The following is a 27,712-nucleotide window of genomic DNA, read 5'->3' as shown; positions in this document are numbered from 1 at the left end:
ACCCCCTTCCTCTGCACTTCACTCCTGGCACCCTTACGCAGCTCCTGGCTCAGCTTGCCGAAAAGCCCTTCCTTAGGTGCTTCGCTGCCCCATACAACGCAAGGGGAGCCTGTCTTGGGGCTGAGAATTCCACTAGGTAGTAGGGTGCCTATGATTGGCACTGCACTGCCTAAGTCCCCTTTGAATCTAGGTCCAGATGCTTTTCAAACCATTTTCTATGGGGGCTGCTAATTTCAGCTTTGATTTTGTGCCCCTCCCCATTACTGCTGTTTGGCTTGCCTGCCTGAGAAACCAATCTAGGCAGTTCTGTGCCTAGTTCTCAAACCTGGTACAAATGCTCTTCTGCTCAAGTTCTCTACAAACACCCATGGCATTTTTTAAGTTTTATTAAAAATACTTTTATTTACATTAGATATTATACTGTAAAATACACACAAACTGAGTGCTAAGTTTGTAAGCCACGGCTCAGTGCTAAGAGAGGATGAGCACCTGTCACTCCCAGATTTTTAGCCCTCAATTGGCCATGTCAAGAGTCCCAGAATGACCTCCCTCGGGAAACACACAATCAATTCCACCCCTCAATCACTGACCCCAAAGCCCTAACAACAAACGCCCCAGTCGCAGCCCACAGCCTGTAGTCTCAGCCAGAACACACATGCTGCCAAGCTGTATCAGAGGCTCTCTCATTCCTTTCCTGTGGACAGAGGTGAGAGACGAGGCCTCAAGCTGAGTGACCGATCGATGTTTTGATCCTCTTGCTGCTCAGACCACACAAGACTTTGGGATCTGCCTCCTGGATGTTCAGGCACGTCAGGCTCAGTCGAGCTCCCACTCGGGACACAAACTCCATCTCACCACACAGAAACCTTCTCAGCTGCGGTGAATCTAAGGAGAAAGAAAATACAAGTAGCCCACTGATTAACTCACATTCCATCCACTCACCCAGCACTGCATGGCAACATAAGACCCTGAGGTGGACTGCAGCAGCTGTTTAAGAGATGCTCAGCAGTGAAGGACAAGAAGTGAACACTAACCAACCAACTGCAGAGACATTGAGGAAGGCAGAATGCTGGGCTATGAAAACCAATGGTCCAATTCTGAGGGAAAGAGCATTTTTACTTTTTATGACTAAAGTCAGCATGTAAGAATTAAGAGCTATGCACTGCTCACCCAGCAGGTGTACACAGATAGGCACCTACTCCCACTAATACCAGCACCAGCTTTACAAACAAGGAATTTACACCTCACGTGAAAGATGTCATCTCTAGCAGGACAGCACCCTCACTGAGTCACCCATACCACACACTGCAGCGCAGTACCACTTTGGCAGCATGCTAAAGCCCTGGGGTCAGTGCCAACTGATAGAGGAGAGTCTCCCAGCAGCACAGCACCCTTTGCACCAGTGTGGCATTGGGACCAATACTGATTGGTGGAAGATCTCCCTGAGGTGCCAGCACTATGCACACTGGGATCTTGCCAGCAAACTCCAATCCAAGTCTTGACTTGACCTGCTCTTGTCTGATATCAGGATCTTAGAGCTTCCTAAGATCACAGATCTGTGTGTTAGGAACCTGGAGAATTGGAAACTCATTCCAGGAGTGAGAATACACCACAAGAAGTAGTTCCGGTTATCCAGAGAGCTCTCCAGTAAGGACAGGGAAGACAAACACACAATTCTCAGCAATAAGCTTTCCAGTCTCTCTCTAAATCAGAAAGAAGCCAAAAAAGGCAGATACACTCCCCTCTTCTCCCTCCCCCGATCTTTAACTGAAGTCTAAGAGTGACAACTATCTGCTAAAAATTTTAGCACAAAAATTCAATTTTTTCTGGGATCATTGACAGAACTGGAACATGGCAGCACCACATTCCTTCCCACAGCAGTCTGACCTTTGGGAGACAGCACGGTCACTTTCCTAACCATAAATCCACGAAGCCATGCCACAGCCCTTCCCAAAGTACATGAATCAACATCTCACACAGCCTGGCTGAAGTCAGAGGACCTTGATTTGTGGATACTGGCAGGACTGACACCCTGGTAATTTCCCCTGGGCTGGCTCAAGAAAGGTGGCCTGTGCACCCTCCTCCTCCTTCTGGCTGCTGGGAGGATTCTTCCCCAGCCCTCTTCCATCCAGCTGGTAGGGTGACTCATTCCTGCCCAGTCAAGCAGCACTTGAGGCTGATGGTGAGAGCTGAGGGCACATACGCACCTGGCTGGGGAATCTTTGAGGGCTTCCTGTCGAGGCTGAAAGCCAGCAGGATGGTCCGGCAGATGGCACGGCTCCTACACAGGCTCCTCAGGTAGCAGGTGACAAGGTCTTCAGGCTCCTCCACACACTGAGGAAGGAACCAGAGTACTGTCAGTGAACCTGTGGAGTGAACCAGATGGCTACATAGGAGTCAGTGGACTCCCTCTCAACTGAGGCTCAGGCCCAGCACCACAGCCACTGCCAGAATAAGCCACTTACCCCAGGCCTGGAATTGGCTCCTCCATGCTGAATGAAAATGCTGCCCCTTCTCTGCACATTGCTCTGCACAGTTTTCCACTCCACAGGGCTCAGGCCTAACACTGCAGCCACCTGCTGGTTCTTGCACAGCACCAGAGCCTCACCTGTTCCATCCTCCACCAGGATCCTACAGGCCAAGCACAGATGGACAGAGACAACGGTAAGGTCAGCGTGAAAAGCAGGCACATGTGAGCTCAGTGGGGGAAGGAGGGTTGTGCTCACACCAAAGGGAAGTGACACAAAGTTTTAACTGGGTGTTCCATCCATGTTATCTGTTCTCAACCAGCCTTCACTGGATCAACTGCTCTCATTCCCCTAGGGTGGTGGTCTCTGCTTCCTCCCACCCACCTCTACCCACTCCCTGCCCCCCAGTACTTACTTGGCGCTGGCCTGACTCACTCCTGTGTGCGATGGGCAGGGTGGGCTGTGTCGGCTGCACCTCCCCTGAAGCAAGAGCAGAAATCAGAGCTGGGAGTGGAGGGAGGAGCCAATGCTCCCTGTGCCCCCCTAAGTTAAAGAGCTTGTTAACTGCATTCCCTGGGACAGTGTCTCAAGTGGAAGGAGCCCCCCCCCCAGGGGCTGAGGGTCCCTGGGCTAAGGGTTTGGGTGGGACTGAAACCCTCCCACAGGAATGGAGTATGCACTGGGAAGGCAGAGCACAGCCCACCCACTCAGCCCAGAGCCAGCCCAGCCTGTGGCCAAGCCAGACATCAGAGTCACATGCATCTCTGCACCTGGCGGTTTGGGCCCTTTTCTGTTGTGGTGCTATTGTACGTGAGGCATTAATGCTAGACACTGGGAAGGAGGCTCTGGCACTGGGAAAGGTCAGGAAGCATCAATTTCTCCGACACAGTATTTGACAAGGGCTACGTTCCCAGCGAGCAGAGGGCAGACTCAGTAAGACAGCTAATGGCCTCTGAGCAGAAAGCACATGACTCCCAGGAGGGCTTCCCCGCAATGATCCCTGTGGGCACTTTGGGTACCTCTCTGAAGATGCTGCTGCAGACGGAGCAGATCCATTGCAGGGACAAAGCCAGGACACAGGACAAGTTGCAGACGATCTGGCCCTGGGACAGGCTGTGAGGCTGAAGCAGCAGGTTGGACAGAAACACCAGCGAGGGAGACGTGGCTGCAGGGGACTTGGAGGCTATACCTGCAGGACTGGAAAAGAAGAATGTGAATAACCCGCCATGGAGAAAAACTCCCCTGGAGAAGAGTGAGGCAGAGCCCAGACTCACTTGGAGGAAAGGGGCAAGCAGGGGGGCGGCAGAGCCAGGATGCTGATGCAGCTGGAGGCAATGTATGTGCAATAAACATTGTGGAACCTGCAACATAAAAAAGCAAACATTAGAGGCAGCTCTAGGAGGCCCCTTTGTCTGGATGGGCTGGGGTCTTCCTTTCGCCTTTGGCATGGCCCATGGGAGTGGGGGTAGTAGTTCAACAGGAAGAAGGGAGAAAGGACAGTAGATCAGGAAGGAAGGGGGGCAAGAGATGAGAACAGGGAGAAGGATGCGGCCAATTGAGTCCAGGTCAGATCACAAGGCCACGGGCCAACGTGGATGGTGGCAGGGAGATGTGTACCTGTATGGTTGGGGAAAGGGAGTGTCTGAGTCTAGATCTGGGCTGACAGCTGTTCAGGGACTAGACGTACCTGGAGATTTTGCGCTGCAGGTTCTGGAAGAGAATCTTGGCCCTGGGCAGCAAACCCCAGAGATGCTGAAGGTAGGCAACTGCTATGTAAACATCCAGCACAGCAGAGGAGCCAGGAGCAGCTGAGACACTCAGCTTTACACTGTGATCCCAGGGCAGGAGGGTCCCTAGGCATGCAGAAGGCCAAGGACACAATGAGCTCACTAGCTGCTGCTCTATCCCACTCCCAGCTTGCCCTGCTACAGGCTAATTTCAGTAGCCCTACCCCACACACCAGCCAGTACCTGGTCCCCACAATCATACATTAGCGCCCCCTGCTTCCTCCTGTACACATAGGCCCATGCACCTTCCCTCCCCCACATTCACCTCAAGACCAAGTACCTTTTCACTTGCTCCTAACACACCCAGGGGACAGAGTCCTGGTCCCTCCATCACACAAAATGGGACACGGTGCCCCAACCCCACACATGTACCAGGGCAGAGCACCCCCTTCCAGGGCACACACAAGCACCAGAGCAGAACGCCCCATCCCATCCCTGACACACATACACACAATGGGACACAGCAGCACCGCCACCCGTCCCCAGGGCATGGTGTCCAACCCTGGCATGCACAAAGGCACAGGGTGGAATTCTCCGGCCCTCTGACACATGGACAGGGTTGCAGTACCCTGGCATGCTCCCCCTTCCCCCTAGCATACGCACACAGAATGGAGCTTAGTGTCTTATCTCCTCACGGTGCAGAGGGGACCAAGCATCACCAGAGGCAGACATGCTGACCTTTCTGCCGCCGCATGCTGCAGGGTGCAGAGAGCTTTTCATTCCCAGGGGAAGCACACAATGTCCGCTCCACTATCTCACCAGAGAAAGAGACAAGGGAGCCTGTGAAACTGAGAGCAGAGCAAAGAATCAGGGGCTCTGTCCTGCCACAGAGACGAGAGGCAGAGCCTGATGGCTGAAGAGATGCCCCACTCTGAGGTTCCAGCAACGGAGGAAATTTAAGGCACAGACACTTCAGCACCTTCACCTGAGCTCATCTGTCCCAGGGCCCTCTGGACATCGTCAGGGCCATGACCACACCAGGGAATTACGTACACAGTGTGAATTCTGCCCCATGATTCTTTGGACCTCTTGTTGGTGTTTGTGTTGGTCCATGTTATGTGGAATGTTGTCTAGCCTAGGAAGTGATGTGGCAGAGCAACAGACGAGGGTGTGTGGCAGGATAAGAGCTGGGATAGGAGAGGTGAGGGCAGGGTTTTAAGTGGAGGCATCACTGTTGTTCAACAACCATACTTCACCTGCCTTCCATCAGGGGCCTATCCAACTCAGCTATACTTTGCTTCTGTACCAGCCAGACAGTGGGCTAGGAACACAAGCTTTCAGCATGTAAGATTCTTACCCATCTCACCCCATGAGCTCCCCCATTCACAGGGAATCCCTGAGATGACAGTGGGTGCATATAGCACGTTTGAAGGTCAAGACAGAGTGGGAAGCACATTCTGAAGCCCACCCCTGAGCAGACCATGCACCAGCCCCTTCCCAATAAACCTAGGAGAGGGCCATAAGCGCAAGGGACTCAAGACTGCAGCTGTCATGGTAAGAGTAAAAGGTCTTTAGCAGCTGATAGGGATAAACCCCACCGGGAGATGCCACAACTCTCAGCCACATTATAGACAGTGTGTAGTGAGGCTAGTATACAGCAGGACGCAGTACACCTGGCTCCCACTGAGGGACTGACTCCTGGTGCTGCAGCATGTGGGCTGCAAACATAACTTGAAATACAGGCTTCAGATCAATCCTACACCCACAAAAGCAGAGTACATGGTTCCCTGTACACACTTCCTTGTTGCTGGATCTGGAGAAGCAGGAGCAAAAGCAACAGGAAAGTAGGGGGAGGGAGGCATCCTGAAGGCAAGCCCTAGAAACTTAGCTAAATAAGGTTTTGGAAAAGCAGAGGATTTATATCCCCAAGTTAGAAGCTGGGCAGGTGTGGAGACAGGAGGGGAAATCGGCCTTACTGTAGGAGCCTAGTAAGGGCTTCATTGCACAGACAGACCAAGTCACTCCATTCATATTTAAACACACACTGAAAAGATCAGATTCCAGCCCCATTCAATAACCTTTGAACAAGCAGCAGAAGATAGCACTCAAGTCTTTCTGACCACGACATTCCCCACCCCCAATCTCTGAGAGGGATTCAGTGGAAACCTCTTGCACCCAATTCCACACCCCCAACAGCCCAAACTGTTTTGGGGTCCCATTCGGAAGGTATCTCACTTGTGATCTTGTCACATATTATACGCTAGATAGGGTCAGGCCAGGCCAGCACTTACATATGAGGAAGATTTCCAAAGAAACCCCACTGCACTGCAGGGGTTGGCGCAGGTGGCTGAGTAAAGTACATTCCTAACTAGGAGCCAGCATTGACCCCATTTCCCAAGTGGTGGTCATGTCTCAGTGACCCTACCACCACAGCAGAGGAAGGACCAACATACCTGTTGCTTAGTAGCTCTGGAATGGAGAAGACTGTCTGCCCCATTCCTGCCCACTCTGACCCTGGGATCATCTGGAAAAGGAGGTGATACAGATTTAACAGGATTACGATATGCACCCACCACCGATATGGACCAGCTCCACCCAAGGCCCATAATCACATCCACCCTTGAGGTCATGAAGCACAGAACTGTGCAAAGCTGAGAGGCTACCACTCCTCAGCATTGGTTTCAGGGCAGGAGGGCTTGGGGGGGGGGGGGGGGTGTTTTCTTCACTTCTGTGAGAAATGCCAAAGCCCGCTGTGGTGCCCATGGGTGTTTTGTACGATCTCCTGACCCAGATCCCCAGGGAAGAACTAGTCACCCATGGAAACCCAGAGCTATAAGATGCTGCATACCTGGGGTTGAGCCAGGCAGGAGATCCAGGTCTCATGCTGTAGGTGCCAGGTATCTGAAACTAGCAGGCACGAGTGGCAGCCCGACTGGTTCAGAAGCCTCCCTTGCAACGGCGAGAGACAAGGCTGCTCAAACACCCCGAAGTCCTGTGAGAACAACAGCGCAGGAGGCACATCAAGGGAGGCAGGAGGAGAGATCAGCAGGGGAGAGGGCCCCAAGCATAGATGGAAAAAGAGGGGCCCAGGGAGCAGTAGCAGAAAAGCCTTTACAGAGACTCCTGAGGATTTTGGTGTAACACATGGCGAAGCAGATTACCCTGCCCATGGATCAGAGGCAGCAATATGAGCCCCAAAGCTAGAAGGTGCTTAGTCTCCTTTGCTGTGACTCTTTGCCTTCCAGGGAGCCACTGCTGAGTCTGTAGGTGGCGCAAGGGACAGCACCATCCTGGCCATTCCATTTGTCATTCAGGGAAGTGGATGTGTCACTAACAGCACAACACTGAGTCCAGCAGGACATTGGCTTCCCCCTCCTCCAGCAGAGAAGGGGTTAATGTGCTTCCCTTAACTCTCTCATGGCCACAGTGAGAGCAGGATTTCAATTGCAGGAGATGCCTCTGGTGAGCCAAAGTGTGACAAGCTATTCCGAGAGTGATGACAAGATGAGGTGGGGGTGAAGAGCAAGCCCCAGCTCTGGAGTCCCACACTGTGGCAGGGGGCCCTGCAGGGGGCAGCACCAAGGCCCCTCCTTACCAAACACTGAGGCACAATAAGCCGGTACAGCCCATCTGGGTGCAGGAATGGGAACCATCGAAGTGATCTCCCCATAAAAAGCAGTAGCACCTGGAATGGGACAAGAGAAGCTGATGATGGAGGGACACTGGTGAGGGAGCTGGGAGGCAGAGCTCACCATGGTGGGAGTGGGCAAAGGGAAGGGAAAGCACAGCCCCCCAGGGTGAGGGGAGAAGGCAGAGTGCCCTTGCAGGGAAAGGCTGGATTACAAAGGACAGTGGGGTATGCCCTGTGGGGGAGGGGAAGGGGAACACTTGCAGGGCAGAGAGAGAGGATAAGTGGAGCTGTTCCTGGTGGGCTGGGAGGGAACCCCTTGCGTTCACAAACATCAGTGGTCAAGAGACAACCATCCTCCCACTCTCTGTGGACCTGGCTCCCCGACCCTCAGGTAGGCTCCCCATACCAAAATCCAGCTCACACCCTAACCAGAAGGCCACTTCCTCCAGCCCTCCCTTACCCTCTGCTGTGCCTCGCTGTCCTCTCTCTGATGGTTGGTCTGCTCCAGCTCTGGCAGGTTCCCAATTTCCCTGGGATGCCCCCAGAGCCGAGGTTTGTCCATCCAGAGTACGGTGGCCTGGAAGCTGAGCTGCAGCTCCTGCCCCTCTCCATCTCCTTCTGCAGCCGGCAGGTAGTTGCGTGACATAAGCCCCTCTTTCTGGGTGACCAGGAATAGACGAGACATGCAGCTGGTTCCTCTGGCACTGCTCTGGCCTCTATCACAGCCCTCGTCAGAGCCAGCTCCTGGGCGGGTCCCCTCCAACTTTGGCAGCTTTGCCTCTGGAGATCCCAGCTCAACCTTTGAGCTGCAAACATCCTTTTTCCCCAACCAGGGACTGTTATTGCTTGTGGGACCCTCCTGGACTTGCACCTCAGGCATATGAAGAATCTGAACATCTTCAAAGCAGAATTGCACATACAGCCTGTAGTGAGAAGAGGGACCAAGAGGAGATATCATCGCAGCTCCAACTTAGTAGGCAGAGAGGTTCCAAACTAGGCCGCCAGCAGAGAGAGGGAGCCTTGGCCAAAGGCTCAGACAGCAGGAACGGATGGAGTGGAGGCCTGCTGAAGACCGCTGGACCTAGTGTATCCAGGACAGACTGAGATGATGGGTTTGTCCCAGATAGAGAAACCCACCTTGTGCAGGCAGCATGGGAGATGCACTTAGGCACTGAGATATCCCGTTAATGGGCAACTTTATAAATACCTATACAGATGTGGAACTGCAGGGGTATTTCACCACTCAGGGGCTTTGTGATGCAGGAAGCACAGACTCAGTGTCAGTCTGGCTCTGCATTTGACACAGAGAAAGAGGGACTAGATGAGAACAGGAATGGCCCCCTCAAAACAGCAGCCACCAGGAACTTGAATTCCACAGATAGAAAGCGTGTGTGTGTGCGCGCGCGTGTTTTAATGGGAGCACATGTTGGTGAACTCCAGAGGCTGGTGCCAGAGGAGGAAAAAGGAACAGCCACAAGGTTCAACAGCATCAGAGGAACCTTCAAACACGTCACCAGGGACCTGTCTGAACCATTGCATGCTCAGGTAAAGGACAATGGCAGACATGCATTTCCACTACTCTGGGACCGAGCGAGTGAGGAGGAAACAGCAAGAGCAAGTGAGAGCACAAGCTACGGAGCACTGGGCTTCTCCCCCACTTACTTCTACCCATCCAAGGCTTCAGGGTGACTCTCCCGCCCAGCCAAGGGTCTGGAACTGCTCTCCAGGCTCTTGGGATTATTCCCCTTCGCACTATGCACCCAGCTGTAGGCACATGACACTGTGGTCCAGGCTAGGGGATCATTTCCCACTTACGTTTAACTTCTTTACTCCTCCCTTTGGGAGGCTAAGGCCTTATGCTCCTGGGCACAGGATAAGGGGCACTTGCCTTGTTTCTGTGCCCCTCACATGTTCCAGGATCCACAGCTGCTCCCAGGAGGGAAAGTCACTTTGAAGGAATCGCTCTACCACAAGCTGGTAGGTTTCCACCTGCAAAAGGGACCCTGCAAACATACCAGAGAAGAGCTCAGCCAACAGACAGGCAAAGCAGAGAGAGCAAGCTCAGTGTTCTTGCTCCCAAACCCAGCAGGCAAGGTAGGGAGAGAGCTCAGCGCCCCCCCTCTCCCTCCCATCTCCCACCCACCCCTTGGGGTCAGCAGGCAAAGCAGCAAGAGGCCAGGATCCCCCACTAGAGCGGTGTGGGCCGCACCTATGAGAGCTGTGTCAGCGAAGGGACTCCCATCCCTGCGGGAGATCACACAGGGGATCGAATCACTCTTGTCCCGCAGCTGAAGGGAGCCGCTGCTGCAGGAAGATCTCAGCACCCCCAGCAACACCTGCAAAAGAAAGAAAACTGTGAAGAGAATCAACCAGTCGTCAGCTTGAAGGGCATGGGATTGAAGTATCTGTAATGGAAACCATTTTTGACACCATCAGCAACCTGCCACCACCACCTCTTTCATTACATCCCAGGCACGGAAAGCAGGGTCCACCCCAACTGGAGGTACCCACATGTCAATCAAAAGGAGAGGAGCCCCAGCCCCACCCTCCAGGCATCATGGTGGGAGGAAGGAGGGGAACTCCTGTATGTCAGATTGCAAGGGGAGTTTAGCACGTACCATTCGGGGTTGGAAGCTCTCTGCTGAGAATGTATCATAGGACCAAGCCAGTCTGCGATTCAGCTCCTGGGTGCCCATGTGCTGGGCCTCCAAGGGGGACAGCAGCTGCAATGGATTAAAGGCTTCCTTGCTTCTTTGCTCAGCCACAGAGCGCAGCAGAGAAAGAGGTGGGGCCTGGCATGGGGGCTCCAGAGGCTGATACTAAATGATACAAAAATCAAGAAAAAAAATGAGTCTCCTCCCCTCATACAAACAGGGAGCTCAGGGAGCAGGGCCCCACCTGCTGCAGGGGACAATGGTGCATTTCTGCTAGGATCTCATGATGAACATCTCTCACTGGCGCCTTAGAAGGCACCACAGCGTTCAGAATGGGGACAAGAAACTTCTCGGCTACTCCAGGGCCTCGAGACACAGAGTGGATGAACAGCTGTCGGCGTCCAACAAAACAGCAAAACCTGAGAGGAGGAATGATACAGGTGTTAATAGCTCACCCATAGGACCCCCCCTGCCTCCAGCAAGAGGAAGATTTGCTTGTGCTTAACTGGATGCCTGCTACCTGACACCACCAGTTTGTTAGTCACCCAAACAATCTCCTCAGGGCTCTGCCAGCCTTCACTTTGTTTTGAAGGTTAACCAAACAGCACACCTCAATCCCCTTTGAAGCGTTCCCCTGTGATATCCAGCTGCTGTCACTGGACACACTCAGAAATTAATAGTTTGCTGTCCCCAGGGGAACCGTATACAATACACAAAGCTTGACTAGTAAAACTTGGGATCATCGCAGCACTGAGATACATTTATAATGAAAACAACCCTAAATTTATTATCAAAGACTAAGATTTAAGAGATAGTAAGGATAATGGAAACAGAAATGGTTCCATATAAAACAAAAACATAAAACGCAAACCTGGGTCCACACTTATTAATGTTTACTTTTCCTATTTAATAAAGTAGATTTCCCCCCAAGGATCCAGTCTTTTTCAGAGCCAGCTGGTTTTCAGTCTAGGGACCAGATGTCCCAATTTTATAGGGACAGTCCCAATATTTGGAGCGCTTTTTTGTTTGTTTTTAATATGGACTCCTATTACCCCCCACCCCCATCCCGATTTTTCACGCTTACTTTCTGGTCACCCTATTTCAGTCATACCAGGATCCAAGCTTCCAACCCACTCATCAAGGGGTTTCCTCAGTGAATGAGCAAAACGTCTCTGTGCATTCTATTTATTTATGTTCTTCAAAGTTCATTCCTACCCCGACAGGGCAATGCCCTGTGGTTTAGTCTCCAGTGTGTTCCCATCCCCATTTACTCTGTATGCAGATTTGGCTTCCATTGTATTGGCTTGCAGTGCTTAATTTACATAGCCACATGCGAGACAGGTGAGTCAATGTCCTTTGCCTGACTCAAAACCTGTTTGCCAACCCTGCCTTGAATTAGACGTTAAAACATGTTTAGTACATATACATAACTTCTTAAGTATCATTCATGCATATATCAGACAATGTTTATGAGGATCAGTGTGATCCTGGCTTTCATTTAAGACCTCGTAAGAAATTCTTTATAGACAAATACTATGAGAACAACGTGCTAGGTATAAGTGTTTGTCAAGCTTGATAGGAGTTGCTGTTACACGACAATGAAGCCTTTGCAAGCTGGGGCCAAGGAGCCTTTGTATCACAGTTATGTATGAATGTAAGGTGCAGGCATGAGACTAAGGAAAATACAGGAAGGAAATATGGTGGTAGAGAGGGAGGATGTGAGGGGTGGGCGTACTTAGGTGACACAAGAGGGAGCAGAGAGAGTGCAGATGGAGAGAATGGCAGCTCCCTAGAACCCAGAAGTTATGAGATGGCAAAGTGGAAACCCCCTCTAATCAGAGGACCTATATTTAGTAAGGGCCTTTAATGTTGAATTTTTAACATGCAATGACCCATGTGTAAGTTGGGTATGTGTGGCTCCCCTCTGAAGGCTCAAAAACCAGAAGGCAAATTAAAAAATTCCAGCTTTTCATTATTGTTGTTTTTAAATTCATGTTGTGATTGGGAAGTCTAACGTGATTTTTTAATGCCTGGAGTTGGCAATACTGGCCATAACAAGATCCATTGGCTGGAAGTTGAAGACAGATAAATTCAAAGGTGCAAGTTTTTAAACAGTGAAGGCAACTACCCAGTGGGACAGCTTACCAAGGATGCCACATCACTTGAAATCTTTAGATCAAACTGGATGTCTTTCTAAAGGATATGCACTAGTGTTCAACCACAAATTATTGGCCTCAATGCAAGAATCTATAAATCAACCAATCACCATCACTCCTAATTTGTGTGCTGCAATTGCATTGGTTGGAATGAGTGAGCAGAAGAGACTATACACCGCGCTGTGACACTCTGTATCTTGGGGGAACACCCTGTCCCCCATGTTCATCCTTTTAATATGTTTTGTGTGGTATCCAATGCAAAGTTTTTCATGTCGGGTGTCTTTGGAAGGCTCATGATATACTGAGCATTGTAGTTACAGTAATGTTATACGCTGTAATTTCACATATATAGTTATGAGACTGAAAAGGTGTCCTCATGGCTTAAAACAAGCTCAGACAAAAAACTCTCCAGGAGCAGAGGCCCAGGCAAAACTCTCCAAGAGCAGAGGGGCAGTTCACACCTCATCAAGGGATGTATGGGACAAAGCCAGCCCATCCTCACAGGAACAAAGGACACTTTGACCTAGGCAGCAACAAAGGATCTGTTGGACTCCCGAGTGAGTCACCTCCCTTCCCTTGGTCAGTTTGGGACTACGATGAGGTAATGCTCACCTGATTCTGAAGGGCGGAGGGGCAAAGCCAAGAGGGAATAAAGGACATGATAAAAGGGAGAGACGTTTGCCATGCTCTCTCTCTCTCTCCTACCTCCATCTACAGACACCACCACCAAGCAACTGAAGCGCTGGTCAAAGGGGAGAGCCTGGCTGGCAATCAGCCAGACTGTCGTGAGCAGCATCTAAGTTTGTAAGGGCACTGAAAGCGTTAAGATCTGCTTAGAATGCGTTTTGCTTTTATTTCATTTGACCAAATCTGACTCGTACTTTGACTTCTAATCACTTAAAATCTATCTTTTGCAATTAATAAATTTGTTTATTCTACGCGAAGCAGTGCGTTTGGTTTGAAGCATGTCAGAGACTCCCCTGGGGACAACAACCTTGGTACATATCAATTTCTCTGTTAAACTGACAAACTCATATGAGCTTGCACCGTCCAGCAGGCATAACTGGACACTGCAAGACTGAGGTTCCTAGGGTTCTGTCTGGGACTGGAGATACTGGCTAGTGTCATTCGGTTGCACAATCCAAGCAGCGGCTGGCCAAAAGTGCTCACTCACGGAGCTGGGAGCAGTTTACATGCCAGAGGCTGTGTGTGAACAGCCCGGGAGTGGGGGTTCTCACAGCAAAGCAGGGTAAGGCTGGCTCCTAGAGTCGAGGATTGGCATGACCTAGCAGATCACCGGTCCAGATAACACCAGGGGAACATCACATGCTCATCAAGCATTCTTACTCGTAGATCACTCAATTATCCACACACAGACAGAACACTATGACCGAACTGGCTCCATGCTTGTGTCTGAGGCAACAGGACTCCCTCTCCCGCCAGCCACCACTACCAACCCAAACATTAAAAAACTAGGAAATCCACATAAGTTGTGTCAAACACACTACGCAGAAACAAGTCCATTTGCACTTTACCCTATTCATCCTCCATCACCTTCATAAACAAACATTCCATTAAGATAACCTTAACGATGGCCTTGTAGTGATGCAAGCATAAGATCTGAAAAACGGGAAATATGAACCAGCCTTCTTTACCCATTAGAAACAATTTCAAGCCATCAGTGACCAAAACCCACTAGAATACTTTATTTTTGGTTGCAGTTCAGAAATTCTGGTAATCTCTAAATCCACACAAAAAGGATATACTTAAATTCATAAATAGACAAACAACATGCCAAAAGCCAACAGGAAAGGAAAGATGGGTGAATGGTTAGAACCCTAGCCTAGGACTTGGAAGAACTGAGTCCACCACAGGCTTCTTGTGTGACTTTGAGCAAGTCACTCATCCACTAGTTTGGTAAAATGAGGGTAATAGTACTTCCCTACCACTCAGATACTACAGTAAAGAGAGCCATATAGGTACAGTAGAACTGCAGAGTTACAAACACCTCAGGAATGGAGATTGTTCGGAATTCCGAACAAAACATTATAGTTGGTCTTTCCAAAGTTTACAACGGAACACTGACTTAATACAACTTTGAAACTTTACTATGCTGCTTTCCCTTTATATTTTTAGTAGTTTATATTTAACATGATACTGTACTATATTTGTTTTTTTTGTCTCTGCTGCTGCCTGATTGCGTACTTCTGGTTCCAAACGAGGTGTGTGGTTGACTGGTCAGTTCGTAACTCTAGTGTCTGTAACTCCGAGGTTCTACTGTACCTAAAATAGAGAGACTGTACACCATTGTTTGTTAATAAACCATGTACGACTAAACACTTCAGATACCAGCAGTACACATTGCTAACGTACATACAAACCTCAAAAAACAGATTATAGAAATTACATTGAAAAAACAAAGGTTACTGCAAGAATGTCTCTTACTACATTTTAATATTACAGCTTCCATAAAGTACAATATAATTAGAGGTCTAGAGAATACAGATGATAAAGGGAAGATTGGGAGTATCACAGTGGTATGTTTATTATACATATATATTTTTTTAATTAAAGATACCCTCACCTATAATCTATGAACTTCTTATATCCCCCAAAATATCACTAAATTCAAAACCAACAAATCTTTAAAAGGACAGAACTACAAATATCCTTAATTGTGTGAATGTTTTTTAAAACAAGACTCTAGGTAAGAAATGAACAAAAAACTGAAGATTGTAGCTAGCATCAATTATAAGGTTGTTTTAAGAAAAGGAGTACTTGTGACACCTTAGAGACTAACAAATTTATATGAAGTGAGCTGTAACTGATGAAAGCTTATGCTCAAATAAATTTGTTAGTCTTTAAGGTGCCACAAGTACTCCTTTTCTTTTTGCGAATACAGACTAACACGGCTGCTACTCTGAAAGGTTGTTTTAGTGGAGGATGTGATAGATATGTATTGAATGGGGACAGATGAGGACTGCACTTTCTGTAAATTGCTGTGGATTGGCTGCTGTGTAGGGTGTCTGACATAACTGCATGTCATATTTTTTAATATTTGGGTTGGCAGTTGTACTTGAGCAATCTTAACTGTTCCAGAACAAAAACCATGTTATGTAACAGAACCCAGGAGTGACTCACAGAAACCAACCTACAACTTCCCTGGGAGAGAAAAGTGAAGCAACCAGTGGGTAGGCAGAACCATCAAGGACACAAAGCATGTGGGGTGGAAGGGAAGGGGGGCAGAGATTTGTCTGGCAGAACTCTGAATGGCCTGCATAACCACGTCCCAATGGGATCGGGGAAGGAGTGTCCTCACCTTTGCTCCAGCATCTCCAACAGGCTCACCAGCCACAGATAGAGTGGCAGACCTAGGTTATACCGGAAGAGCAGTTGCATGTAGAGATTTCCAGAGGAAGCTACAGGCTGGTGGAAGGTGCTGAGCCTTGAGAAACCCTTGAGAAGGACAGTGCTGTGCAGACAGGCACCAAGGACAACAACAAAGGGGAAAGAAGCCAGGGGCTTCTGCAGGAGGTGGACATCTCGGAGCTGAGAGACACAAACACATGACTTAATAGAGAGAAAGTGGACACTCTGCTGGCCCTCCCCAAAGACCCTCTCATCCCGCACAAAGCCCTTTGTTACTCCATTACATTTCTCATCAACCCCAAGGGGCACTTCATTGATCTGCTGCCACCTATGTGGGAATCAGGGGAGCAAATAGCTACTATCAGCCACCTCTGGCCAGGCCCAGGCACAGCCATATCCCTGATTTAGCTGGGTTCTGGACTACCCCCCTGGTTGACCGAAAGATTTAGAGTACTCCTGCCCCCACCCTACACACCAAGCTTGCTCCACACACCACCATCCACAGGTCTGTGCCTCAGCCACCCCTATCCCCTGGTGTGCTTCAGCTCCCAGCCGCATCACCTCACCTCCACGCATGCTCCTGGTCGGAGTCCACGGGCAGAGTTCAACAGCTGCTGGTAAGCAAGGCACAGACAGATCTTGTTATCAAGCTCATAGAGGCCAGCCTGGTTGTTTAGTACTCGGGTGATAATCCCCTGGAGAAGGAGCACAGAGAAAAGTAGTGCGTTTACAAAGAGGGCACTAGGGCCTGGGGGAAAATGTGACTGCATAGTGCAGATGGCGTCCACGGGCCCTGCAAGGCAGGAGCTGAAATTCAGGGGGAGGTGGATCTGAAAGCAGGAATAGGGTGCAGGCGAGGGATAACTCCTTACCGTGTATGACAGGATCTTGGACTCTTTGGCTGGCACTGGCAACTTCTCATCTGTCAGCTCCAAGGGGAGCTGCACAGCGGCCTTAGGGGAAACTGGCTGAATTGGTCCTCCCCGCCAGGCAATTTCCAGAGGCTGTTCCTTCACCTGCTCTGCACAGTAAGGCAGGAGGCAGGAGGAGACGCTGGTGACGAATACCTTGTGCCCCGATGCCTTCAGGCTGGACACACTCAATGCTGTCAGCACATAGCCATGGCCCAACTGGAGCATGTGGTGCCAAGCTAGCTGGGGAGGTTTCTAGAGCAGAGAAAGCATAGTCCACATTAGCATGCCCTGCACTGGAGAAGAACGTTCCCTGCCGCCAGTGTGTCCCTAGAAATACAGACCAATATCTTCCTTGCCCCCAGGGCTGTACCACACTCCAGCCCAAGCCCTGAATCTTGCCGGGGCAGTGGAGTGGTATATCACCTCAATGGTGGCTGCATTTCTGCAGGTTTCAGTGATCCTTCTAAGGAGTTTATCTAGTGCTATGGGACCCTTTGGGATGGAAGGTACCAGAGATATATAAGATCATTGTGAATAATAAAGGGATAAATAAGAATCAAGATGGGAAAAGGCTGACCTCGTGGCAGGGCCTGAAAAGCACCAGCACACAGGTACACGAAGCCCCAAGGACTCACCTGCACCAGCACTGGAACACAAGCAGCAGAAGTGAAGCACTTCAGAAAGAGGAAAAAGAACGTCTTGTGGTGGATGCACAGGAGGGTGCTAAGTCTGGCCAGCTCACCTGCCACATTCAGCTTTGCTCTTTTCTGACATGGAACCCTATGGGAAGTTGGGGGCAGGGGAGTGAAGGGGGGAAGGAGAGATGGAAGCAGAACTTAGAACTAGGCCAACAACTAAGCCAAGGCACACATGTGGTGCAGCATGCTACTCATGGAAGGAAAAGGTCCCAAAGGGGTAATGTGGACTCTCTCTCTTCCTAGGGATGGGGATGAGATTTTCAAAAACAACAAGCCATACAATTCTGTAATGGGTCTCGGGCCACCCCAGACTGAGAGTCACCTTGTTACTCCCTGGCTCTAGCGAGAGGTAGCCTTGCTCATGGTGGCTGGGTATTAGCTCCCTACCACCACCCACCTGTTATCCACTTAAGCACTCTTCTCCAGGCTATGCCAGCCCTGTCTTCACCTTGCAGGTTAACAATAGGTGCACCCCAGTCCCCAAGAAGCATTCCCCTGTGATATCCAGCCCCTCACACTGGCAGCTCACAGAAACCCAATCCTCTGCCCCTAAAAGAGCAGTGTGTCCCAGTTTACCTTAAATCATCGCTCCAGTATACCACACAAAACTTGTAATAAAACAAGGTTTATTTGAGAAATAATAGAAACAAGAAAGAGTGAGGAATGCAAAACAAAATTATGATAAGGTGTTTAATTACATGATCACCTACAATTTTCCACAGGACCGCTACCTCATTCAGTGCACAGGATGGATGCTCAAAGGGGCTGAATTATAACTGCATAGGCATAAATCTGGCATTTCCTGACTTTCAAGCGGCTGACTTTGCAACTGAAATAATGTTCTTTTAATTTTTTTTTTTTACATATAATACACAGTGAGAATATTAAATTTTATGTTCTATCTGACAGAACAAAAGGAAAATTCCAGAGTCAGCAACAGAGGATTACAGTGGAATTCTGGGTAAGAGACGTTATTCAAAGATGGAGATATACAGCAATAAGAAAAAGACTAAGAATACAGACAGGAGAAACTTTTTAAAAGTTGTGTATGTTACATCTTTATTGTTAAAAGATCAAAAGAGTCTAGATTATCATAAAACAGATCTCTGCTACTTCAAAAGTTGACTTGACCCAAGAAGCATGGCATGCACTCAAACAAACAGGAAACAGTTATAAAGAACAGGAAGAATCTGGCAAGATGATCAGGCACCAGTGACCAGCAGACTAATTTAAAGCTGATACAGACAACAGATAAACATTTAAACATGCAGATATTAGGTTTCTGATCGGACATTTTGAAAGTGACAGAGATAAATAACATTCTATATTTATCAAGAGATCAGGAGTCTGAATATGACAATGTGGTGAGGTGAACTTGAAACTGGATAAGAGAAAGGATGGCCTTGCATTTAAATTACTTGACAGAGGCTCAGGACATCTGAGTTCAGTTCCCTACACTGCCACTGGCTAACCATGGGACCTTGGCTAAGTCACCTGACCTCCCTATTCCTCAATTCCCCATCTGTAAAATGGCAAGCTCTCACACTCTTTGCTTAACTTGTCTAGATAGCTCTTCAGAGCAGGGATTGTCGCCTACTAAATGTACATAGAGTGCTTAAGACAATGGGACCTCAAATCTTGGTTGGTGACTCTAGGTGCTACTGTGTTACCAAAAAAGTATTACAGCTGCTTGATTCGCTAATAACATTTCAGATTTTGAGGAAGGAGAAACAAGAAAAATCTGCAAAGAACATCACTTGGACAAAAGAGAGTTGGGGACTCAAATGGCTGGCCACCATCACGTCGCAGTCCCCATCAATACCTGGCCTGGGCCGGGGAAGCTAATGATCCAACCAGCGGATCAAATTCGGTAATGAATCCTGGTCACGTACCACCTGAGGCATGTTGCACATACGCTAAGAAGTATCAAAGAAATCTGAAAGATCCAGGATCAGGTAAACCCTAAAAAACTTGCCAAAGTTATGCGTTGCCACTAACTACCTTTTCTGAATCCAAGAAAAGAAAAAAAGAAAAGAACCCATGAGCAAGATCCAGAGAAGAAAGGATTGATAGCTGCCTGCCATCTACAGTACCACCATGAACCAAAGGCCTTGGTGAACATGTACTCATCTCGAGAAGAACCATAACAAGTTGCTGGAAAATTTCATGCACATTGGTGTTGTGTATCGAAGACTCCTTTTATGCATGTGCTTTTATGCAAATAACAAATGCTCGTGTTAAGCCAAGTTCTCAAGAGTACATACTTTGGCCTATAAAACTTGTATATGACTTAAATGGACAATTTGTCTTAGTCACTACTAATACATTTCAACTTCATTGTTTAGAAATATTTTTTAAATAATTATAGGACTAAAGTAGCTAAGACACACTGGTGTGCTCATTACAACCTCAATATAAAGATCTCCTGATAGCCTGCTCTGTTACAGCAGTAAAACCTATTCATGACTTATGCAAGCTGTAAGTAAACAGACATCAGAAGAAAAGCTAAGATTCACAGAGCCTACAGCTTTCTCTAAAATACAGAAAAGAAAATATGCCCTGTTGAATGACTAATGTTTTAGCTAAAAAGATTACCACTGCTTATAAAAAATGTTTAAACTAGCCTGATATAGAATATTTTAACTGTAGTTCACTTACTGGTGAAAGTCAAAAGAAACTATAAGCTTCTGACTTATTCTGCATATTTGGTGTAATTAACCTATTGGTCTTTGTGAAAGAGATAAAAGGTTTCACAAATACATACCACTTATCTAATGATGTAATCTGAAATTATAAACCTGAATTTGTGTTTATTAAATTTATTGCTTAGTTTCCAAGTTTATAAACTTTAAAGATTATTTGGGTTTAGATGACAGACATTCTGATTAGCTTAAATGGGCCTTTACCTTAATTACCAATCTAATAAGGTTCTGAAGTGTGATATATCTTAGTTCAATATTTAAATTTAGAATTACCTACCAACAACTTGTGTCTTTGATTACTGTGGTTCACTCCTCCATTAGAGCTACCTGTTTGTGTTAAATTCACTATTTTAAATGAGCTGTCACTTAAAATTAAATGCATTATATTTTGTCATCTTCATATCTTTTCTATTTCCTAAGTTTTATTTTGGTTAATAAAATCTACGGAGTCATAGAAGTTTGAATCTGTACCTTATCCAAGTTATGCAAACCCAACACATTTTTGGAGTATAGGTTATTCATTGATTAAAATTATTTAATATACACATTTTATACTATATCCACTCACTTGTTCTCTCACACATTTAGCATGAATCTGACCCAATCAACATCTCCCTGAACAGGCCAGGTTCTTGCTGTGAGGCAGGGTGAACCTGTGACAAATGGCAGTTGCAACAGCTGCACATATTGAATTAAGAGTATTGAGTGTTTACCTGGTGCTGAGTAATTGTGCAACTGTTGCTGGGTAGAAGACAGGGATGGTGTCAACCACTCTCTTTGGTCGAGGATCCACTGGCACCGGGTCTGCCAGGATTTCCACATATCCAGCTGAGCCCTGACTTGTCTGTGGTATGTATGCCCAGCTGGGGAAGAGAAACAGTAGCTCCAGCCACTCAGATTCAAAATGCAGGAGCTAAACCAAAAAAGAAAAGGTGCTGCAATTTGATATATATTCACAATACAACTCCAGAATTAAGACACTTACAGCATTAGCCCAGCCTTCCCGTCACACAGCAAAAGCTCTCACAGCTCATTTTAGAGCAGGGATCAGCTCCCAGCAAGATGCACATTTTGCTGCTCCCCAAGAAGTGGCAGTGATTGATCTGTAGAGAAATAAACCACTCTTTGCTCCAAGAGGACCCCAAACTATATGTAGCCTTGTAAACTCCTATGCAATTTTACTCCTGAGGGAATTCGGTGCCAAAAAAGTAAAAATTCTGTGCCAAAAAAATCTGCATATTTTATTTGTTAAAATACCACAATATAATCACACCATTTTCAATTATTTTGACAAATAACATATGCAGAACTTTGAAGAATTTTAAAAATTTTAATTTTTTGGTGCGGAATTCCCTCAAGAGTACCAGGGTTCTGTGTGGCGCAGCCTGGCTGCGGGCAGCTCAGTGGCGGTGTGTGGGCGGGATCTGGATACACAGGGGCTCATTGTGGGGTTCTGGGTGCAGGGGGGAATGGGACTCTGCAGGGGAGTCCAGGTGAAGGTGGTTAGGGCTCAGCGGGGGAGAGTCTGGGTGTGGGGGACTCAGCGGGGGGACTGGGGTTTCATGGGTGGGGGGTCAGGGTGCAGCTGGTTGGGGCTCAGTGGGGTGGGGATCCAGGTGTGGGGGGGCTCCTGATGAAGCGGGTGAGGCTCGGGGGGTGGGGTGCAGGTGGGCCCAGTGGTGGTGGTGGGGGGTGTGTTCTGGGTGCGTTCTGGGTGCAGGGGGCTCCTGAGGCATGGGGTGAAGCTTGGCGGAGTGGGGGTTCAGAGGTCTCAGGGGGTCTGGGTGATCCCGAGATGGGGGGGCTCAGTTGGGTAGGTGAGGCTCAACGACGGGGGTTGGTCAGACAGAGGGAGCAGCTCCCTGCACAGTGACACCCTCACCCGTCATGGCTGAGGAGTGATGGAGCCAGAAAGTGCAGGGAGGAGTCATTGTACGGGGAGCTGCTCTGCCTGTCCGTCCAAACCCTGTGCATCTCGGACCCCTCCCGCCACCAACCCCCCCGCCAAGCCTCACCCCTGTCGCACCTGGAACCCCCACCCCACTGAGCCTCACCTCCTTCACCCAGACCCCCCCGCCAAGCCCCCCTTTCCCCAATTCAGAGCTTCCTGTAGCCAGGGGAGGTTTCTGTGGGTTGATCTGACCAACCCCGGCAGCTCTGTTGGGAACTCCATTTCTGTCCTCTTTCCTTCCCCCCCATCCCGGGCATCCCCAGACATACACCCCCTCTTTCCTGTGGTGACTTACATCTCCCCTGGCTGCCCAAACAGACATGCCGATGCTGCCGGGAGGGGTGAGTGAGCACTGGTGCAGCTTCTCTTTACTTCCCCCACTAAACATTTTTCTATGGGAAGCAAAGAGAATCTGTGGTGGGACATGTTTCTGCACATGTGCAGTGGCGCAGAATTCCACCAGGTGTAGCAATTTGCTGGGCACTAGGAATAGCATTCCCTGGGCCCAGGTTTCTCCCCATCCAGGGTATGGTGGCGATTCATTTACAGCCATTTAAATTTTGGCAGTGCTTGGTATTTCCAGACCATATTTCTAATCTTTCTCTGTCTTCACCAATGTTTGAAGCTCATCCCAATGCCGTGTTTTCTGAAAATATAATTAACATGCTCTTCCCCCATTCTTAGATTATTTATAAGTGGCAAAACAAAGAGACCTGGGCCTCCATCACTGGTGTCACCCCTTCTCTCCCCAATTCCAGATGCTTCCATTTATCTAGCCCTCTTTTATTCAAGATCCTCCAGGCAGGCCTCAGCAGAGTAGCACCCCATCCAAGCCAAGATTTCATGATACACTGTATCACATGCTTCACCAAAAGCCCAGCATAATTCCCCTGTTGCAGTAATTTTAGCTCCACAGCCTGTAATTCAAGCAAGCTTACCGCTGTTGGTCCCATCAGTTTCTCAGAGTCTCTCTCTCCAAGTGTTTGTGCCATTATTTAATTAGTAACTGAAACTACACTTCAATGGTAATTGACAGGATCAACCTTCTTCCCCTGCCTCTTTTCTCCAGTCATTCCCTAGTCCAGTAAGTTTGGTAGTTAGCTCTTTAGCAATGAAAGGTTTGACAAATTTCACCCTTCCTCCCTGGCATTTGAACTCACTGCCTTCCCCTCGCAAGACGCATGTTTGATCTCCCAAGTTACACAATCTTTTGCAAATTGTTTCAATCCTCCTGCTGTCCGCAAGGTCCTTCAGAAATGTTACCAAGAGCTGGATCCCTCAAGCTGCCTGCTGCCATACCTCACAGGGAATTGAGCCAGTGTTGTCTTGCACATACAGGTTGCCATCCATTAGCTTCTCTTTCCCCTCCTGCCTTCTTCCATCGGTCAGGTAGCCAATCAGGATTAGATGAGTCCGTGGCAGAACACTCTGTTTGGGCAAGATGTCCTCACCTTGGCGAGCCCATTTCTTGAACTCACTTGTGCTCCAGGTCATGTGACTACAGCAGGGTGTGCATTGCTGGCACTGGAGGTCAGAGATGGAGATGAAACTGGAGAAAAGGGAAGAATGATAATATGAAGGGATGAGGATGAAGCTGGGGAGGGAAGAGGGGCATTTAGACATTTTGCTGCAGCAGGTCAGGCTCAGCACAGGTGCAGCTATGCAGCCTTAAATGTTGTCCTCTGAGAGATTGTACCACCATATGGGAAGTCTTGGTGGTGAATGTACTCACTTCAATGGCATGACACAGGGCTCAGCACAAATGGCCACTGTGTCAGGAACACAATCTATTTCCACATTTACCCCGAGAGCACATTTACCCTTGAGTACCTCAGAGGAAGCACAACCCATTTTGGACTGTGGTCACATGGCTGGGCACACACAGAACTTGTGGAGTAATATTTTGGAAAAGAGACTGAAAAATATACTCATCTGAACAACCTTCCTATGAGACGTAGGAGGGCTTTATCTCACAGTTTAGGCAGAATGTTAATGGGAGATTCCATGAGAAGACCAAGGAAACCGCGTGGAGTGAGTGATGTGGATGACTCTGTAAGGGGCACTCTCCTTTCTAAATCAATACTGATCCCATTTCCCCAGCAAGATGCTTGGAGGTGCTGACCAGTAGCTAGAAGAGTAGCTGACTGTAGTCTCTGTGCTGCTTATGGGGAGACAGATCAAAACAATGCTGCCAACCTCAGAGTTAAATCTTCATCTTAACAGGCCTTGCTTAAAGGATGTCAGGCTGAGAGATGCCAAATCAAAGAGGTCTCAGGCTCTTCTCTTCAACTTTAAGAATGTAGCCAAGCTTAATGTATCTAAGCTTAAACTAAGAGACTTGATAAAGAGAAATTTTGCATACCACCAGATACTGTTAACGAGCGAAGATGTGCCCAATATTCTACAATGCTGAGACTGATCAAAGCACTAAGTATGAGCGACATGAGCAGCACCGTCAGTTCATTCCCAACCCAGCTGGTTTTAATATGTGTGCCTAGCAATAACAATACCACAGACACAGGCCCTGTCTACGTTAGGGAATTTCAGAAAAAAGTTCCCACCAGTGTCAACACCAGCATCAACAACATTGGAAGCTCTAGTGAGACAGTGCTCCAGCTGTTTTCAGTACTTCCACCTAGCAGTTAGCTGACAGGGTTTTGGAAAGAGCAGTGATGTTGGAATGTTGTTTACACTAGAGCCCTCACCGAGTGCAGATGATGTGCTGTTATCAGCACTGTAGAGTCATAGGAACTTAGGACATGTCTACACTACAAGTGCTGCAAAGGCACAAAAGCAGGTACGCTGCGTAGCACTGTAGCATAGACACTCACTACAGCCACAAAAGGGTTTTTTCCACTGGAGTAGTAAATCCACCCCCCTCTTCCATCCACCTAGCTCAGGGGTGGACAAACTATGGCTCGCAGGCTGGATCCGGCCCATCAGGGCTGTGGATCCGGCCCACGGTTTTGCCACCCCCATGGCACTGCGGGGCTAAGGAAGGCTCCCTGCCCGCTCTCGCCCCACGTCACTCCCAGAAGCGGACAGCACCATGTCATAGAATCATAGAATCTCAGGGTTGGAAGGGACCTCAGGAGATTATCTAGTCCAACCCTCTGCTCAAAGCAGGACCAATCCCCAAATTTGCCCCAGATCCCTAAATGGCCCCCTCAAGGATTGAACTCACAACCCTGGGTTTAGCAGGCCAATGCTCAAACCACTGAGCGATCCCTCCCCCCTTCCGTGGGGGAGCAGGGGGCAGAGCACGCTGCCCTCGCCTGCAGGCACTGCCCTCTGCAGCTCCCATTGGCTGGGAATGGGGAACAACAGCCAATGGGAGCTTCAAGGAAGGTACCCGCAGCACGCAGAGCCCTCTGCCCCACCCCCTCCCCCAGAAGCTACAGTGCTGGCTGCTTCTGGAAGCGGCATGGGGCCAGGGCAGGCAGGGAGCCTCCTTAGCCCTGCTGTGCGCCGCTGCCACCCCGGAGACACTCAAGGTAAGAGGCGCAGGGCCGGAGCCCACACCCCGAAGCCCTCCTGCACCCCAACCCCCTGCCGAGCCCCGTCCCGCACTCTGCACCCCTCCTGCGCCCCAACCCCTTGCCCTGAGCCCCTTCCTGCACACTACACCCCCCCCCCCCACACACCACCTCCCGCACCCCAACCCAGTGCCCCAGCCCTACATTCATGGCCTCGCATGCAGTTTCCCCACCCAGATGTGACCCTCAGGCCAGAAAGTTTGCCCACCCCTGACCTAGGTGTATGGGTCTAGGTCAAACTAACTACGTGGAACAGAGAAGCAATACACCTAGGCTGTCCTAACTTTCAGGGCCAACCAAGTGCTGTCCCTGGCCAATCATTCAGACCCACACCGTGTGAAATAGTCATTCCAGTTCAACGCTGTTACATCAGGCCCTGGACCTGCAGTTCCCCACGTGCAGCAGGGAGTTGGGGATGCTCGGCACAGAGGCGGGGGAAGAGCAGGGATCTGATTTCCAGACATGCCGGGGGGGGGGGGGGGGGGGCGCAGCAGCTGGGGGTGGCACTGACACGAGCCCCGCCAGGGCACTTTACAGAGTGGGGACGCTGAGAGCCGCTGAACCAGACGCTGTAAAGCCCGGATATGAGGGAAACCCCTTCGAGCCCCGGGGGTTCGGCAGCGCCCCCAGGTCCAGCCCGGTGCCAGGGGCAGGCGGCGCGGGCAGCAGGGAGCGCGGCCGAGGCGGGCCGGGACCCGCTGCCACCCCGTTACCTGTAGCCCAGCGGGAGCTCCCCGCTCCGCCCAGCCCACGTGCTCCGCAGGCACCGCGTCACCGAGTCCGCCAGCTGCTCAGGGCCGCCGCCGCCCGGCCCCACGAGGCGGAGGGTCTCGCAGACGAAGGCCCGGGCCGCCCGCAACCACCGCTGCTCCTGGGGGAGAGACGGGAGAGCGTCAGGGCGGGGGGAAGGGGGGACAGCGCGCGCCGGGGGGGGGGGGGGTGAAGCGCGCGCGGGTCACTTACAGCCCCACCCGGCTCCTCCATGCACGCAGCGCGGCTCCCGCCTGGCCGGGCGTCTCCATAGGCACGCGGGGCCGGAAACCACGGGGGCGCCACGGGTGTGACATTGCAGGCGGTGCCGACTCCCGGCCAATCAGACCGGCTCCTCCCCCCCCCCCCGCTCCTCGCACGTGAGATGCCTGGAGCTGCCGCGTGAGCGCCGGACCGGATGCGGGGGCTGGGGCGGCGCCGCTCGGCTTTTTCCTTCCGCCTCCGGGGGGGAGCGAGGTGTGAGCGGAGCTTCCCCCTCCCCCTCCCCGGGCCCCGTCCACCTGCGCCGCGCTCCTGTGGGCAGGGGGCGACGGGCGAGCTACGCCGCGGTGTCCCTCCGCCACCCCTGCGTCGCTCGCAGGCCCAGTCCCGAGGCGGGGGACTGGGAGGGCCTTGCAGCGGGTGAAGGAGGTTACCGGGGTAGCGTCTCTGGGGCGCTAGTCTCTGTGTGGAGGATGGCGGGGGTAGGCGGGATTCTTCGCCTTACAGGGGTGCAGCCGCCCTAGCCAAGCGAGTACCTGTCGTCCCATACCGCGGCAGCTGCACTGGCGCCAAGCTGCGAGTAGGGGCAGGCATTTTTATCTGCCCTCCAAAACCTGCTTGTTCCTGCCCTGCGCTAGTCCTTACACCCTTGCCGTCATTGGCACGGCTGCGCGGTGTCTGCTCGCTGCTGAAATGCGTGTGCTAGTTTTCTTTCTGTAGAAAGGGTCAGGAGTTAAGATGGACTCAGCCACATGTGGCGGTCAAACTAAGATTTGTTGAAAGAAAAGGAGGACTTGTGGCACCTTAGAGGCTAACCAATCTATTTGAGCATTAGCTTTCCTGAGCTGCAACTGCATACTGTGACAGTATGCATCTGATGAAGTGAGCTGTAGCTCACGAAAGCTTATGCTCAAATAAATTGGTTGGTCTCTAA

General features: G+C 50.0%; 1 protein-coding gene across 3 annotated transcripts; it reads right to left on the bottom strand.

Annotated features, from left to right (window-relative positions):
• Window positions 1–379: 379 nt before the first annotated feature.
• CTC1 (CST telomere replication complex component 1) lies at window positions 380–27,457 on the bottom strand. Of its 3 annotated transcripts, XM_037909828.2 has the most exons (24): window positions 27,315–27,457; window positions 26,520–26,677; window positions 23,570–23,819; window positions 21,033–21,232; window positions 17,555–17,699; window positions 16,878–17,171; window positions 16,572–16,700; window positions 15,956–16,185; window positions 10,725–10,899; window positions 10,445–10,645; window positions 10,036–10,162; window positions 9,715–9,829; window positions 8,287–8,749; window positions 7,791–7,880; window positions 7,044–7,187; window positions 6,649–6,719; window positions 4,934–5,043; window positions 4,156–4,321; window positions 3,743–3,829; window positions 3,488–3,665; window positions 2,884–2,948; window positions 2,466–2,631; window positions 2,208–2,334; window positions 380–885 (listed from the first exon to the last, which is right to left on the bottom strand). In XM_037909828.2, the coding sequence occupies exons 1-24, from the start codon at window positions 27,324–27,326 to the stop codon at window positions 722–724; spliced, it is 3,867 nt and encodes a 1,288-aa protein (XP_037765756.1). In that variant the 5' UTR covers window positions 27,327–27,457; the 3' UTR covers window positions 380–721. The 3 variants fall into 3 exon arrangements, with proteins under 3 accessions (XP_037765756.1, XP_037765765.1, XP_037765764.2); XM_037909837.2 differs by lacking the exons at window positions 23,570–23,819; window positions 26,520–26,677; window positions 27,315–27,457 and adding an exon at window positions 23,209–23,511; XM_037909836.2 differs by lacking the exons at window positions 23,570–23,819; window positions 26,520–26,677; window positions 27,315–27,457 and adding an exon at window positions 22,566–22,667.
• Window positions 27,458–27,712: the final 255 nt, after the last annotated feature.

This window comes from Chelonia mydas, chromosome 1, assembly GCF_015237465.2.
Source record: "Chelonia mydas isolate rCheMyd1 chromosome 1, rCheMyd1.pri.v2, whole genome shotgun sequence".
NCBI lineage: Eukaryota > Metazoa > Chordata > Testudines > Cheloniidae > Chelonia > Chelonia mydas.
This window is presented reverse-complemented; position numbering and strand designations above follow the sequence as displayed.

Coding starts and splice junctions, on each gene's coding strand:
- CTC1 (XM_037909828.2), bottom strand. Junction 8,750..9,714: donor GTGAGGGGCACAGAAACAAG/GCAAGTGCCCCT, acceptor TTCTCACTACAG/GCTGTATGTGCAATTCTGCT. Junction 4,322..4,933: donor CAGCATGCGGCGGCAGAAAG/GTCAGCATGTCT, acceptor CTGCATGCCTAG/GGACCCTCCTGCCCTGGGAT.